At 35.6% G+C, this 14289-nt stretch overlaps 1 protein-coding gene across 9 annotated transcripts in view; it reads right to left on the bottom strand.

Moving 5' to 3' along the window:
- gphnb (gephyrin b) overlaps positions 1 to 14289 on the bottom strand; it is a 124852-nt gene that overhangs the window by 25347 nt on the left and 85216 nt on the right. For 5 of the 9 annotated variants that reach the window (XM_088324409.1, XM_088324410.1, XM_088324413.1 and 2 more), the window contains exons 9-10: positions 9624 to 9665; positions 6788 to 6862 (exon numbers count right to left, since the gene is read on the bottom strand). The exons of 2 other annotated variants lie outside the window; for them this stretch is intronic. In XM_088324409.1, the coding sequence (XP_088180535.1) occupies positions 6788 to 6862; positions 9624 to 9665 (117 nt within the window). The remainder of the gene's footprint in view (positions 1 to 6787; positions 6863 to 9623; positions 9666 to 14289) is intronic. 2 more of the 9 variants (XM_088324411.1, XM_088324415.1) reach the window with 1 other exon arrangement.

The raw sequence follows: 14289 nt of genomic DNA, 5'->3' as shown, positions 1-14289 counted from the left end.
CATTCATTCACTCGTTCACGCGTTTTATGATATTTTAACTTTAAAAATATATGAAGATGCCAAATATTTTTCCTGATTTTCCTTTTTTCATAACAATATCACTACATATTTTGTTTCATAGTGTTACTGTGTATCTTATTCTAAATATTCGGTTCATTTATATTTTTTAACTTGACTAAAATAACTAAAAAAGGCACCGTTTTCTAATTATAATAAAATAAAAATAAAAAGGGAAGAACTATTTCCCGTGTTTTACCTTCTAGATTAATCTTTCTATTTATACAGTTGTACTTACATTGTTACTGTATACCTTGTTTTAAATGTTTTTTTAATTACATATTTTACATTTCCGAATTCATCAAATTATTTTTAGAAAATATGAAAAAGAAGAAATATTTGCTATTTAGAATAGTATTTAATTGATTTTATTTCTATATTATTATATATTTATATTGATTTGTATTTGTACTGTATTTATAATTTTAAACATTTAAATGTATTTATTATTTTCTTACTTTACTAAAAAAAATATAATTTTTCATATGTTCGTAAAAAATGGGAGATCATCTGCCATATCGCATAGTTTAGCATTTTGTCAAATTTAGTTTTTATTTTCACCAAATATTTATATTATTCTAGACTGTTACATTATATATTATTTTATTTTATATTTTTCGTATTTTACCCCAAAAAATGCTGAAAAGAGAAAAAAATATCTGCCATTGCACATAGTATGGCAATTAAACATATTGTTTATATTATTTAAAAGAAATAGTAAAACACATAAATGTTTAAATATTTTTTTCATAATTTTAGAAATGTGTAAAAATTACAAGAACTATAAAATGAGCCAATTTTTTGCAGTGTAGACAGAAGGCAAGCAAGTAAAAAAATGTATTGATGAATTTGTTTTAATCCATGTAAAAATATCATGCACAGCACCCCCATTTGAGATCAAATGAATTTTTGTGTTCATTTTTATAATTTATTTAGGAAATTTCTAAATTTGGGCCCAAAACAAATCAGGACAAACTTGCAGGCAGTTGATGTCAGCTCTGATGACGTGCTTCAATTATATAATTGGAGCTATTCCAAATCCATATTTGAACATGTAACCATAAAAAGAAAATTGTTTAGCCCTATGTTTAGGTATTTCATATAGCCGGTTTTATTACAAGAATAGCTGAAATATTGTTCTAAACATTTATTTTCGATTAATTTTCAAACAACACTCAGATACTTGTATGTAAATATATTAGCATATTCATTTTTGAGATTGACCTCTTCGCACTTTAAAAGTTGTCGCAACAGAAATTCATTTGCGATGCGGTTTCAGATTCGACGTGTTTTAGCTTTGTATCCCTCACAATTTTGTTTATTATATCATTGTACGCCATTATGTGGTTGAGGGAAAAGCAACATAAATTAACTGTAAATAGGTTTGTAATACTGCCACTATACTGATTTAATAAGTTTGCAGCATGTTCAAGTGATACTATAAAATTATGCAACCAGTGAGAACATTCTATCTCTTCCTTAACACATACAGCTCTTTTTTTTTATTCTATAGAAAATCTTTTTGAATAGTGGGCCGCAAATTTGCCTAGAGTAAAAAACACATCTAATGTTTTATGTTAAAAAAATATGTCTAAGGAAGAGGTACACTGGGAACAAGAATGGCACCAGAGAATCATTTTTTCTTCTTTGTAGTACTTGTTTTCCTCCATTTTGTTCAGCGGGCCATATTAATAAGCCTGACGGGCCTGTAAGTTGCCCAGGGCTGTAGTTTTTCCACCATTGTTCCAAAGTCTCAATATGACTTAAGAGGTGTGTGTAGGAGCTAAAATAATTTAAAAAACTGATTTCTAATGTAATGTACTATAAACATAGTGGTCTCTTTTTTTCAAACATGCTTTTTTTTACGATTAAGTTGATAGATTCAATTTCCCAGATTTTGCCTATAAATCGGACAAACCTTACACAAACAATGTAATTATTTTGATAACCTATTGGTTGTTGATTAATCAAACTGTCCACTGTCATGAACTAAGGGCCCCTGTAAAAAAACTTAATTCATTTCTATGTTTTTGGGGGGATGGGGAGTTTCCTAAGTTGAGCACCCCTAGCGGTCGTTTCAAGTATTGCCGCAATTATAATGAAATTGAGAAAAAAGTCTTTTAGGGAAAATCCCACTTGTCAGACTGTTATTGAACACACCCTGCTAATATTAATTTCCCAGTATAAATATTTAAAGGCATTTTGAAGTCACGCCAGCATAGTCTGCAAAGCGCGGCGAGACGAGAGGGAGCTAAAAACAGAAAAATAAGCAACACACGTATAAAAGCGTATGAAAGCTATTCATGGAGTTCATCAGAAACAGACTGGCTACGATATCTACTCCCTCAGAAAGTATCAAAAAGTCATTTCTTGGAATACGAGAAGCTTCGGTGCAACGTGGGATGAAAACAAAATAAAACGCCACCCTCAGAATCATGATAAGTGGAAGACATCGGTTTGACCAACACAATGTGGTGTTGCTGTGAGATGTGATGCGGGATGGGAACCCAAACGCTAACATGCCAACCTCAATCATCGCTGCAGAACAGAGGAAAACAATAATAAGATAAAAAGCCCAGCGGCGCCTAAAGACTTTGGACCCCATTAACTATTCCTTATAACGCGATTCAAGAGTTGCCCTTTACGGCCTCACCCGGCGGCATACAAAAGAGCTAGTGCGGCTCGGCGGAAATCGATGGGATGTGAACGCCGCCTTGCTGAGCTCAGCAGAAAACCGAAGGGGGCTGTTGGACAAATTATGCAAAAGAGGAGCAGATTTATCCCGGTGTGTGGAGAAATGCAGGGCGGGATCTGTGTGCTTGTCAACAATCTGCTCTCCCCCAGGGACTCAAACTGGACTACAGGATACAAGAGGAGACTCGGTGCTCAAGTCATCGGCGTAAAGGAAGACTGAGATGCGGATGGATGAGAGGAAATGCAAATAGAGGGACACTATGTGGGCAAAAGACATGGGTTCTTGTCTTAATGTCTTCAGAAATATCATTACGGAGCAAGAAAGGGTTGCTTACTTATAAATAGTCTGATATGACAGGCTTTGCTAAGTAGGAATATTTTTTTATCTTAGTAAAAAAAAAAAAAAAAAAACTTCAAATGAGATAAATCATCTGCCATAACAGATCATATTTGAGGATGAATATTTTTTATTTTGTTAGAAAAGTCGGGTAAATATTTAGTAAAAATTAAAATACACATAGATTCAATGAGGACAAATACTTATTTTTTCTTTTACAATGTAAATTGCTTTTTTTTTTCCCCAGATCGATACGAAAACACTACAAAATGTCCAGTTACAAAACATTTTTGGAAAAATCAATATACATGTTCTTAATCCACAAAAATTGTATTTTTAGTTTTATTTTATCATCTATTTAAGAATTGTTTTTTAAATATGCCATATAATGCTTATCATGAGAAACTAAATATACATGGTTGAAATAATATTTTATTATTGATTTGAGATTTGTTTTAGTAAAATGATGAATATGAATAAAATATCGGCCATCCGCAATATACTTTTGTGTGGAAAAAAATGCATAAGTCAAGTCTAGTCAAGTCATGTTTATTTGTATAGCCATCAATCACAAAGAGTCTCAAACGGCTGCACAGACCACAGATTATTGCAAACCACATTATTATGTCACCATCCCCTGATCTAATACCTACATGAGGGCAAGGAAAAACTCCATCAGATAGGACGCACTGTGTTAAATATGGTGAAATGACATCAGAGCCCTTTAGTGTCACCTGTGGTGTTCCACAGGGTTCAATCCTAGGCCCCCTTCTTTTCAGCATTTACATGGTTCCATTAGGTGATATTATTCGCGAGTATAATATCAGTTTCCATTGCGACGCAGATGACACTCAACTATATCTTCCGATATTAGTAAATAAATGTACATAGTGTAACAAATATTTTACTAATGGTTTTGAGAATTTTCTTTAATAAATACGATAAATAAAATAAATAAAACTAACATAGTTTATTATATATTTCTGTAAAATAACAAACAAAGCTTAATATGAGGAAAGTAATATACATGGTGTCATTAATATTTTACTATTGATTTTGAAAATTATTTTCAGTAACATATGAAAAATCTAATAAAATATCTGTCCCGGAAGGAAGATTATCACTTGTGGGACCCCTTCTCAAGGTTTTTTATTTTCCTCGTGCTGAGGTGTTGAGTTTTTCCTTGCCCGCATGTTGGTTGAAGATCAGGGGATCATTGTAACCTGTGGAGTCTTTTGAGACATTATATGATTAAGTGCTATAAAAATGAATGTGACTTGACTGTCATATATTATATCATACCTTTATGGTAAAGCAATAAAAAGTGGAAGGAACATTTTACAATATATTTGGAGAATTATCTTAAGTAAAATATGATAAATAAAATATCTAACATGTGGTGTAAAACTAAGAAAAATACTCAATATGAGAAAATTAAAAAAAATTGAATTAAATTAATATAATTTCAATATTTAGTTTTTTTTAGTAAGGCTTTAACACTTCCCAATGGATCCTGTCCCAATACTTTTGTCCACGTAGTGTATTTTGAACGACCAGCCATGGAAGGGTGTGGAATTGACCGCAAGAGTGGTGACAAATATATCGTAAACAAAAATGTGTCGATATGCTTTCTTTTCTGAAGTCTCAAGACACCTTCTTTTGCAATTTTGTAAATACACAAGTCTCGCTTTTGTTATAAGCGCCTTAAACGAGATTGAAATTTGGGAAATGTTAAATAAAGATTAAAGTGCACAGGGAAAATAGTAATTCACCTGCTTGATTTGTAAAGTTGCTTGCAAGAAATAGTCTTCAAAGGAAGCCTGCCTAAAAACATTTTTTAATATTTTTATTGTAAAGTAGAAAATACATAATGACATTAGGAGTTGTCAATTGTATCCCTCTTGAAAGATTTTATTTTTTTGTTTAGAAGAAGAAAAGAAAATGAAAGAACAATGTCAATGGCAGCATGTATATTAATTGCAGTAAAAGGCTACAAAATGGGAAAGTATTTCCCCAAAAATCCAGAAAATTGTGGTTTGACGTCTCTAGGCGTCAATGGCACTCTGTGCCTTTAATATGCTTTACTATTTCATCACAATTTCCCCATATTTCTTCTCAATTTTTTTGACTTGTATTTTGGAATGGAAGCTGCCAGCAAAAACAAAAAAATGTTGAAAAAATATATGGATTTATTCATATTTTGTCAAACATTTTCGTAATAAAATGAGGATAGAAATAACGTAAACAATATTTTATATTTTATACACATTTAGTCTGTTATGCCTTACAATTATTTCCCCATTTCGCCACAAGTTTCCCTTATTTTTTTCAAAATTTAATTTTTGTATTATGAAAATTCTAACACACATCAAAAACTATAAATAAAATATATAAAACTAGAGTAAAACGACATTATTTGCAGGGTTGTATGTAAAATTGCTTTTACAAGAGTACCACCTTTTCTACACATTATAGGTAATATGAATAATACAGTATGTTACAAAATAACTTAAAATTAATATTCACTAATAGCGACAATACTATATGTATATTATAGATCTGTAAAAAATGCAGTAAGAAACATATCGATTTAATATTTTTAGCTTGCTAAAAAAATCAAGAACTTAGTAAAACATAAATTCTTTTCAGAGTAAATAGACAGTTAAATAAGTTTCCAGACTCAAAATTTTGTCAATAGGTAAATGTAGTTGACTCGCCAACACTTACTGTCTTACTAGCATATTAGCAATGCTAACACCAGTTTTAATAGTAGAGACACTAACTAAAATAATATATATTATAAAATATATTAATCTTCTTCAAACAAATTAAATAATCTAAGGTTTCTGTTATTAGTTTTTCAATTAAGTATAATGGAGTGCTAACTTTGAGATTTTAAACGCTATTTCAAATCTATAGTCAATAAGCAAAACTCCAAATCTAAGCCTATTTCTTCTTAATTTTGCCACCTTCCAAATTCGACACACTATAGGCAATTTCACTCACTTTAAATAAATGTTTGGAAACGGCCAAATGAGTAATAATTCTTAAAATTTAGCGAAAAAAATAAATATTGTAGACTATCCAAAGCTAACGAGCTAACTAGCACATTAGCAATGCTAACACCAGTTACCACTGGTTTCTGTTTATTTTCTGGAAAAAAAATGGTTGATATGGTTTAAATATTTTAGTTTTCCTTTAACTGTGAGACATTAATTCATGAATGAGGGCTGTTTTTCATTTCTCTTGCTAAATATTTTTGCACGAAACTGTGACGATGTATACCTTGTGACCCATTTAAGGGATTTTGCACCATTTTTACGATGCACTATTCTATTTCATTCGCAAACTTGAGTGCCATGTCTAATCTCATAACAGAAAACACATACTACATTGTTACAGATGACAATAAAGACAATTCAATAAAATTTCAATTCAAACCAGTTTTCTATTCTTTCTCAATGACGTAAAACGATGAGTTAACCGGAGATGAAGAAAATTCGGAAGCTATCGATAGTCAATACGCTAGCATCCAAGTTCAAGACTATTTCTTTCAAATTCAGCGAGTCGAAATCATCTTTCTCCCCACCGAAGATTACGAATGCAGCATGTGTGCGCTTGGTGAGCATGTCGGATGCTGAGTGGGATGACGGTGGCCTGCATGCCGACACAAGCCCGGTAGAAGGTTAGCGGGTTTACCTGGTCCAAGGTAGAGTACCTTGACTTGAGCGTGATGACCTCATCCAGGTGAGCCCTGAATTCTCTCCGTGAGGCCTGAAGGAAGCCACAGGATAGTCACTCACATTTGGAAAGAGAACTAGCTAGCATGCGTTAGCGGTTTCAGACGCTAACTGTGTGATGGGATCAAATCGGATGGGATCGAGCTTTCGGATTCGCTTGGAAACAATTTTGAGATACTGATGAACTAGCAGAAACGTCTCAAATATCAAATATTACTCCATTTTCTTTGTGATATCTTATTAAGTGGTCCTCGGTTTATGACGTCATTCGGTTTTAATGGCAGCAACAACACAAGTACAGTAGATGTGAAACCTTACAACGTTTTCACATTACGATGTAGAATGGGGTATTTTTCAGACCCTCTTTATGGCATTTTCCCCACCATAAGACAGTTAAGTACTTCGTAGACATATGGTTGGCTATTGGTTTGCATTCCAGTTTTATGAAAATGCCGAAATTGTCATGATTACTGATGTGACTCAGCTGTGCCCGCCCATTTGGCGCCACCCGCCGCGGGTTCTGATTGGCTCCCTGTCACTTTTTGAACTCAGCCCTGCCAATCCTCTGTCAGTCCGTCTGCGAACCTCAGTGTGTACTAGGCAAGCCTTTTTCAACCCTGATTCCCACCTGTCCCGTTTTTGCTACGACCCGTGTTTGATCCCGACCACGTCTGCTCTCTCGTACCGGCTTATGACCCACAGGTTTCCGACCACGTTTTTGCTCTCCTGTCCCGGCTATCGACCTGTTTTTCCGTCCTTAACACCGCCATCGCTCGCAACGGAAGATCCACTTCCGTGTTCGGATCACTGTCCAAGTACGAGAGCGACTTACTTTCTGCGCCTAGCGAACGCCGGATCTTGGGCGCAGCCCTTCCTCTTTCCTTTAATAAAACTTGTGAGAAACATAACGTAATTGGGTCATGTTTGCGTTCTGGTCCTGAGAGAAATGCTATTGGATAAACTATCTCCCACAATGCCTTGCTCTCCTACTTTGCGAGTTGGTGCTAAACAATACCGTATTGTTTGTAATGTATTAATTTACTATGGGTGCCAACACTTGTATTTATGCTAAAGATAAAAGCAAAAAAATGGAAATGACGCTTGCTATTATCGAGAAATACAGAGTGGGCACATTTATTGTTACCGTGGTTAAACCAACTGACGATCAGGACAGTTATTAAGAATAAAGTGGAGAATAGAGCAACAGTTTTCTGAGGGGACACTTTTTGCTAATGGAAGGTTGAAAATCTGTTCATTTTAACCTATTCACTCCTCCCCTTCTGCATCCACCCGAACTCTACTCTACCACCAAAGGTCGACAAGATCTAATTTTTCCTGTACCTGTACGAATATGTATTTGATCATATGCACTTATGCTACTGTTTTGTGTTTTCCATGGAAAATCACACTTTTTTTTACTAATTGCAAAATAAAAATAAAGTATAAGTAAGGTCATAGGAAGGTTAGAAATAATCTGTTTTTTAATTTGAAAAATCATTTTATCCTTTAAACTTTGCTTTTGTCAAAAGATATAATTTTTTAAGCAAGCCCTTACTTTTGAAAGGTAGTGTATATTACACAGAAGTAATACCTACTATATAATATTTTGTTATTTTCATGTTCTTTATATGGGGTAAGGGGGTTCAGAACGCATCAGATTAGGTTTCTCTCCACCGCCGTACAGCAGTTTCACTTTACGGCTCCCACCTCAGAATAGATTACCCTGAGGGTTTACTGTATCTGTATTGCGTTTTGGTTTGTCACTTGCAAAATCAGAAATAAGGGAAGACTTTCATTAAAATCTTACACAATATGTCAGAACCAGAACAGACGGTAGACCCAAATGCGTAACGTTTCACACCAAGCTTTATTGCGGAAGCGGAGAAGTCAGGCGCGGGAAAACAAACGCCAGCGATTCTGTGATCGCTGGGCAGGAGAAGCAGGAAGCCCACGAGATTGGAGAACGGTAACGAGACGAGCACCCGGGACGGGAGATCGTAGCGTGGTCGGTGGACAGAAACAAGTCGGGCAGCCGGGACGGGAGAGTGCAGTATGGTCGGTGGACGGAAACAAGTCGGGCAGCTGGGACAGGAGATCGGAGGATGGTCGGAGGAAGGAATCAAGTCAGGTAGCCGTAACGGGAGATCGGAGCGTGGTCGGAGGAGGGAATCAAGTCAGGTAGACGTAGCGGGAGATCGGAGCGTGGTCGGAGGAAGGAATCAAGTCAGGTAGCAGAAGACGATCGGGAAGCCGGGGGCAGACGAGTAGGATACAGGATAGGACGGGACAGACGGGAGCCAGAGTCAAAAAGTGCTTGCCTTGCATGTGCGGTGGTTTGCTGACGGACTGACAAGGAGTGAATGAGAGTGTTGAGTTTAAATAGGAGGGGAACCAATCAGGGAACGAGCAGCAGCCGGAGCCAAACGAGCGAGCACAGGTGAGGGCCATGGGTAAATCATGACGTAACACAAATAAAATAAAACTCCAATGTTTCTCCAGGTTATTTTCTAGGCAGAGTTGCACGGTTGTACTTTTATTTTATAAGGTGTTTTTTATGATTCAAATCCCCTACCGTTTTCAACCTCAAAACGTTCTTTTAGATGGCCATAAACCGAGGACCTCGATGAAATTTTCAGTTAGATGCCGTGGTCAGCAAAGTAGCTTAGATGATGACATTTTTACCACCAAACGAGCGAGAACAAGAGGGAACAAAATCATGCCGGGCAGATGGAAAGATCATAGGAGGAGATTATAAAAGTTCCTGTGACGATGCATCTGAACACATGCAGGAGTACCTCAGCAATGCTTAGGGTGGATGAACAGGAGGGGAGCCGAGCCTGGTGCGACACACAAAAAAAAGGGAAAAGGGGAAGGAGAAGAGAAAGAAGGGTTAACGTACTCCAATCAGGTAGGGGCGGGTACAGACAGAGACCGATGGTCGCGTTTGGGACAGCAACCCAGCCCCAACCACGCCCCTAACAATCTTTCAGGATGAGAGGATGATATAGGAACGATCGGTCTCTGTGTGACCGTCTCAGAGGGGCCGGGAAGGGACAGACAGGACAGGACAGAAGAGGTGATAGGATAGAGGAATTCAGGTCAGGACAGCAGGAAGGAGCTGGAAAGGGGTCTCACACCCGGGATATTTTGTAACAATTTGCCTCCATGCCAATTATGCAAGTAAAACCAATGGAGTCTATATAAAACAAAACGCTTTGTACTGTAAAACAGTTTAATTCAAGCTTTTTTACGACCTCGAAATCGGTTTTTGACGTCAGAATCCGTCAATGGCAGCCCTCTTGGAATTAGTTTTTGATGCCAAGCGCCATCAAAGACAACCCGCTTAAATCATTTTTATCCTTCTTTTTAAGGTTAGGAAAAAAAACAAGCAGAAATTGTGAAAAGCTAAAGAAAAAAATGAAAAAAATACATTTTAAATGTTGGGAGCCATTTTTGGGCGCCTGTTTACTTAAAATCAAATCGGACATCAGGAGCAGTCGGTGAGACTACTTTTGGTAGACTACCTTTTCTAAAGAAGAATAGAAAAGGGAAAAAGGAAAAGAAAAATCAGATGCCATTATTGGCTGCCTGCTTAAAATTTTGACGTCAGACCTCTTAAAATTATGTTATTGATGATATATATATATATATATATATATATATATATATATATATATATATATATATATTTGTGTGTTAATAGAATCCACGGACGGTTTCATATAAATATTCCTTGACAGGCCGCCGGTCGGTGGCAGGTGCTAAGCCACGTATAAACACATTTTCCGCAAGGCATCTGCTCGCCTCGTAAAGCAAAAACTTTGGAAAAAACCCGACATATTCTTGGCATGGTCAGAAGGAAACGCAACATCTCTATCCAGCAAAGAAATAAATAAATAAAAGCCGGAAAGCTCGTTTCAGATACCGTGATTAAAGCAGCTCAGATCAACACTTTGATTAGCATGTTACATGATATAACAAATTGCTTTAATAAAATTGGGCTGTCAGAGAGATTAGAATCACTCCCCCGGATTAAAATGTATTGTCACGTTGACCCCGTCCAGATATTATTATATGACGGTCAGGGAAAATCATCAGGACAAAAATAAATGAAATAAACTTGCCCTATCTGCAGATACATAATTATTGCCAATTTTAAAGGATTGTTTCTCTGTATTTAAGTATGTACAACATTAGAGTGAGTATGTTTTCAGTGTTGTTTTCTTTAAAAAAAAAACACAGAAATGAGCAAAATGAAAAAATAAGGGCGGAAATGCTTTTTAATTTTAAACCTGTAAGTTAAGAAAAATAACAATAGAACAATAATTTGGGGGGGATAAGTAATAAATAAACACTGCCATAATATTTTTTGAAATTGAATAAAATCTTTTAAAAATCAAAATTATCCGATAAGACATTTAACAATCATTACACATATATTTATTTTAATTTAAATATGTAAACATAACAGTGAGTATATTGTGAAAACGTTTTCTTAAAAAAAAAAAAACTTTCGATCACCAAAATGTCTTAAATAACAATAGAGCAACACTTTGGGGGAGTGGAAAAATGAAAAAGAAAAACACTTCTACAAATAATATTATAATATATTTGTAAAAATAAACAAAAACAAAAACAAGTTTAGAAAGGTTTAAATTAGTAAAACTATATGATAAGGCAGGTATTCACATTCTACACAGCTGACGTGGGAAAATCTGTGCATAAGACAACTATTAGTCTATCCTGGATAAATCTGCCCTTTAATGAAGAGTGGCAAGAAGAAACTCCTTCCTGAAAGTATACCATTAAAAAGCCACATGGGAAACACAAACAATATGTGGCATAAGGTGCTGTGGTCAGATGAAACCAAAAACCTTTTGGGCTGAATGCAATGCATTCCGTTTAGCATACGAGTAACACTGCACGTCACCCTGAAAACACCATCCGCACTGTCAAACATGGTGTCACAAAGTTCTTGGGGGAGCAACATTCTTGCAATGTACTTTAGATAGATAGCTAGATGGCTAGATAGCTAGATAGCTAGATAGCTAGATAGCTAGATAGCTAGATAGATAGCTAGATAAATAGCTAGATAGATAGCTAGATAGATGGAGGGATCTATAGCTAGTTAGACAGATAGATGGATGGATGTATAGCTAGCTTGACAGTTAGATGGATGAATAGCTAGCTAGACGGGTAGATGGATGGATCGCTGTATAGCTTGCTAGACAGATAGATGGATGGATGGATAGCTAGCTAGACGGATAGATAGATGGATGGATGTATAGCTAGCTAGATGGATAGATAGATAGATGAATAGCTAGCTAGGTAGATAAATAGATGGATGGATGAATAGCTTGCTAGACAGATCGATGGATTTATGGATGTATAGCTAGCTAGACGGATAGATAGATGTATTGATATCTTCTGTCAGAGAACACAAAGTGGTCACTGAAGTGCACAGATACAAATGAGGGCGCTGATACTTTTACGAATTTGAGCCCACGGCAACTTGACCCAAATGCTCTTTCTTGTGTGAGCCAGACAGAAAAGACTAAAACATTTATCTTTCCTTCTCCTAAAAATAGCACTAACATGTACAAAACGATGTCATCAATGAGACCCAAAGGCATTGATATGCTGTCTGCTACTTTCGTCGCTAGCTAATAGCTTAAGATCCAGCTACCTAGATGGAAAGATAGCAAGCTAGCAAGACTGAAAGCTACAATAGTGTGAAGATAGTGGCAAACAAACCTAAAGTTCATTCAAAGGCCTCAATTTAGTTTAAGTCTATTTTTATAAAGACAAAGAAACGAGAAAAACACTATATATTTTCATTTCACTCTTTTCTTTTTTGGCAGAGAAAAAAATGATGCTAATTTTTGTTGGACTCAAAGACACACCTAGTTTTCAACTTTGAAGACGATTTTCGCAAGGTTGTGCTTTTTCTATATATTGTACATACGTTGTTGTTCTTTATGTACAGCGGATTGGCACAACAAAAAAATTGTGACCTGTAGTCTGAGATATTGGTTTGAAGATAAATAATTAAAATCAAGGTATCTAGTATCAATCGGTAATTGCTATTTGCCACTGTAAAAATCCATGTGATTAAAACGATGCTGGCATAAAACTTCTCTGAAATAAACCGATGAAAGAAAATGTCACCTGTAATTCGGGAAATTAACTGAAAGTACACATTAAATACATGTGAAAATACCTTTGAGTATAAATAATGAAAATAAAAGCATCTGGTACCAAGTTCAGTACTTTTTATGCTAATTGCTAATGGTAACCGTAATAATAATTGTAATTTACAAACTTTTGGCAAATAAAATATTTAGTGCTAGTAAATACCTAGTTAGCTGTTGTGTTGATTTCTCAAATTTTAGATGTTAGAGTACACTATCCAAATATTTTGAAAAGAATATACATAAAGAATCAGGCAAAGTGTGTAAAAATCTCCTGCCATTGGACTACGCTGTCCAAATAATGAACCGATTTCCGTCTTTAAAAAAATCTGAAACCATTATGTACATAAGATGGAATGGCTACTAGCTTCTAAAACAAAACAGAATTTTAAAGGGTATGCTACTTTTACTTTAAAAATCGTTAAAATAGAGCTCGCAATTTATCTTTAACCATCCCTGATTGTAACCTGTAAATAGATCTCCAGTGCCCCCTTCTTGGATGGAATAACTGTATTCCTTTTGTAGTTTTGTATCAGTTTTGAAATAACATTTGATATATTTATTCGGACTCCTAATTATAACCAGGGTTGGGTAGGGTTACTTTAACTTGATTACTTTCAATTACTTTTGGATTACTCCAATACCAAATATGCTAATAAAAGACAAAAGAAACTAAATATGAATAAAATTACTAAATTTTGTGCAGGCTTGGGGAGTAACGGAATACATGGAACGGCAAAAATGATGTTGGCAAGCTGTTTGGATTTATTTTCATTTTGTTTCTGTCGCATTTTATGTTAGTTTGGCCGGAGAGAAAGAGATCAAAGCCAGGAGAGAAAGCTTACCACGTGTTGTGAGTCATCATTTTATTCATATTTAGTTTCTTTTGTCTTTTATTAGCATATTTGGTATTGGAGTAATCCAAAAGTGATTGAAAGTAATCCAGTTAAAGTGACCCTACCCAACCCTGATTATAACCGGTAGGTAGACCTCCAGTGGCTCTTTCTTGGAGTTAGCATCAGAATCTGAAAACCATCGCTCTCATTCTCAGGTCTTGACATCTAGATTCCTCATCAACGAAACATGCATCACCATCACGATAGAAAATCAAAAACATCACCGTCCTCATCCTGCAACCTCCGATTTGATCACATTCGCCGATTACTCCGACTCATCACCCTTCATACACGTGCATGTCTGCATACCTCCAAATAAAAACATCACTTACCATCTTCTGCTGTGAGTAGAGACGGAATGAGCTTACAGTGAG

This window comes from Urocampus carinirostris, chromosome 20 (genome assembly GCF_059441175.1).
Source record: "Urocampus carinirostris isolate Australia breed hairy pipefish chromosome 20, RoL_Ucar_1.0, whole genome shotgun sequence".
NCBI classification, from domain to species: Eukaryota; Metazoa; Chordata; class Actinopteri; order Syngnathiformes; family Syngnathidae; genus Urocampus; species Urocampus carinirostris.
Note: the sequence above shows the minus strand (reverse complement) of the source record. Positions and strands in the feature narration are given on the sequence as shown.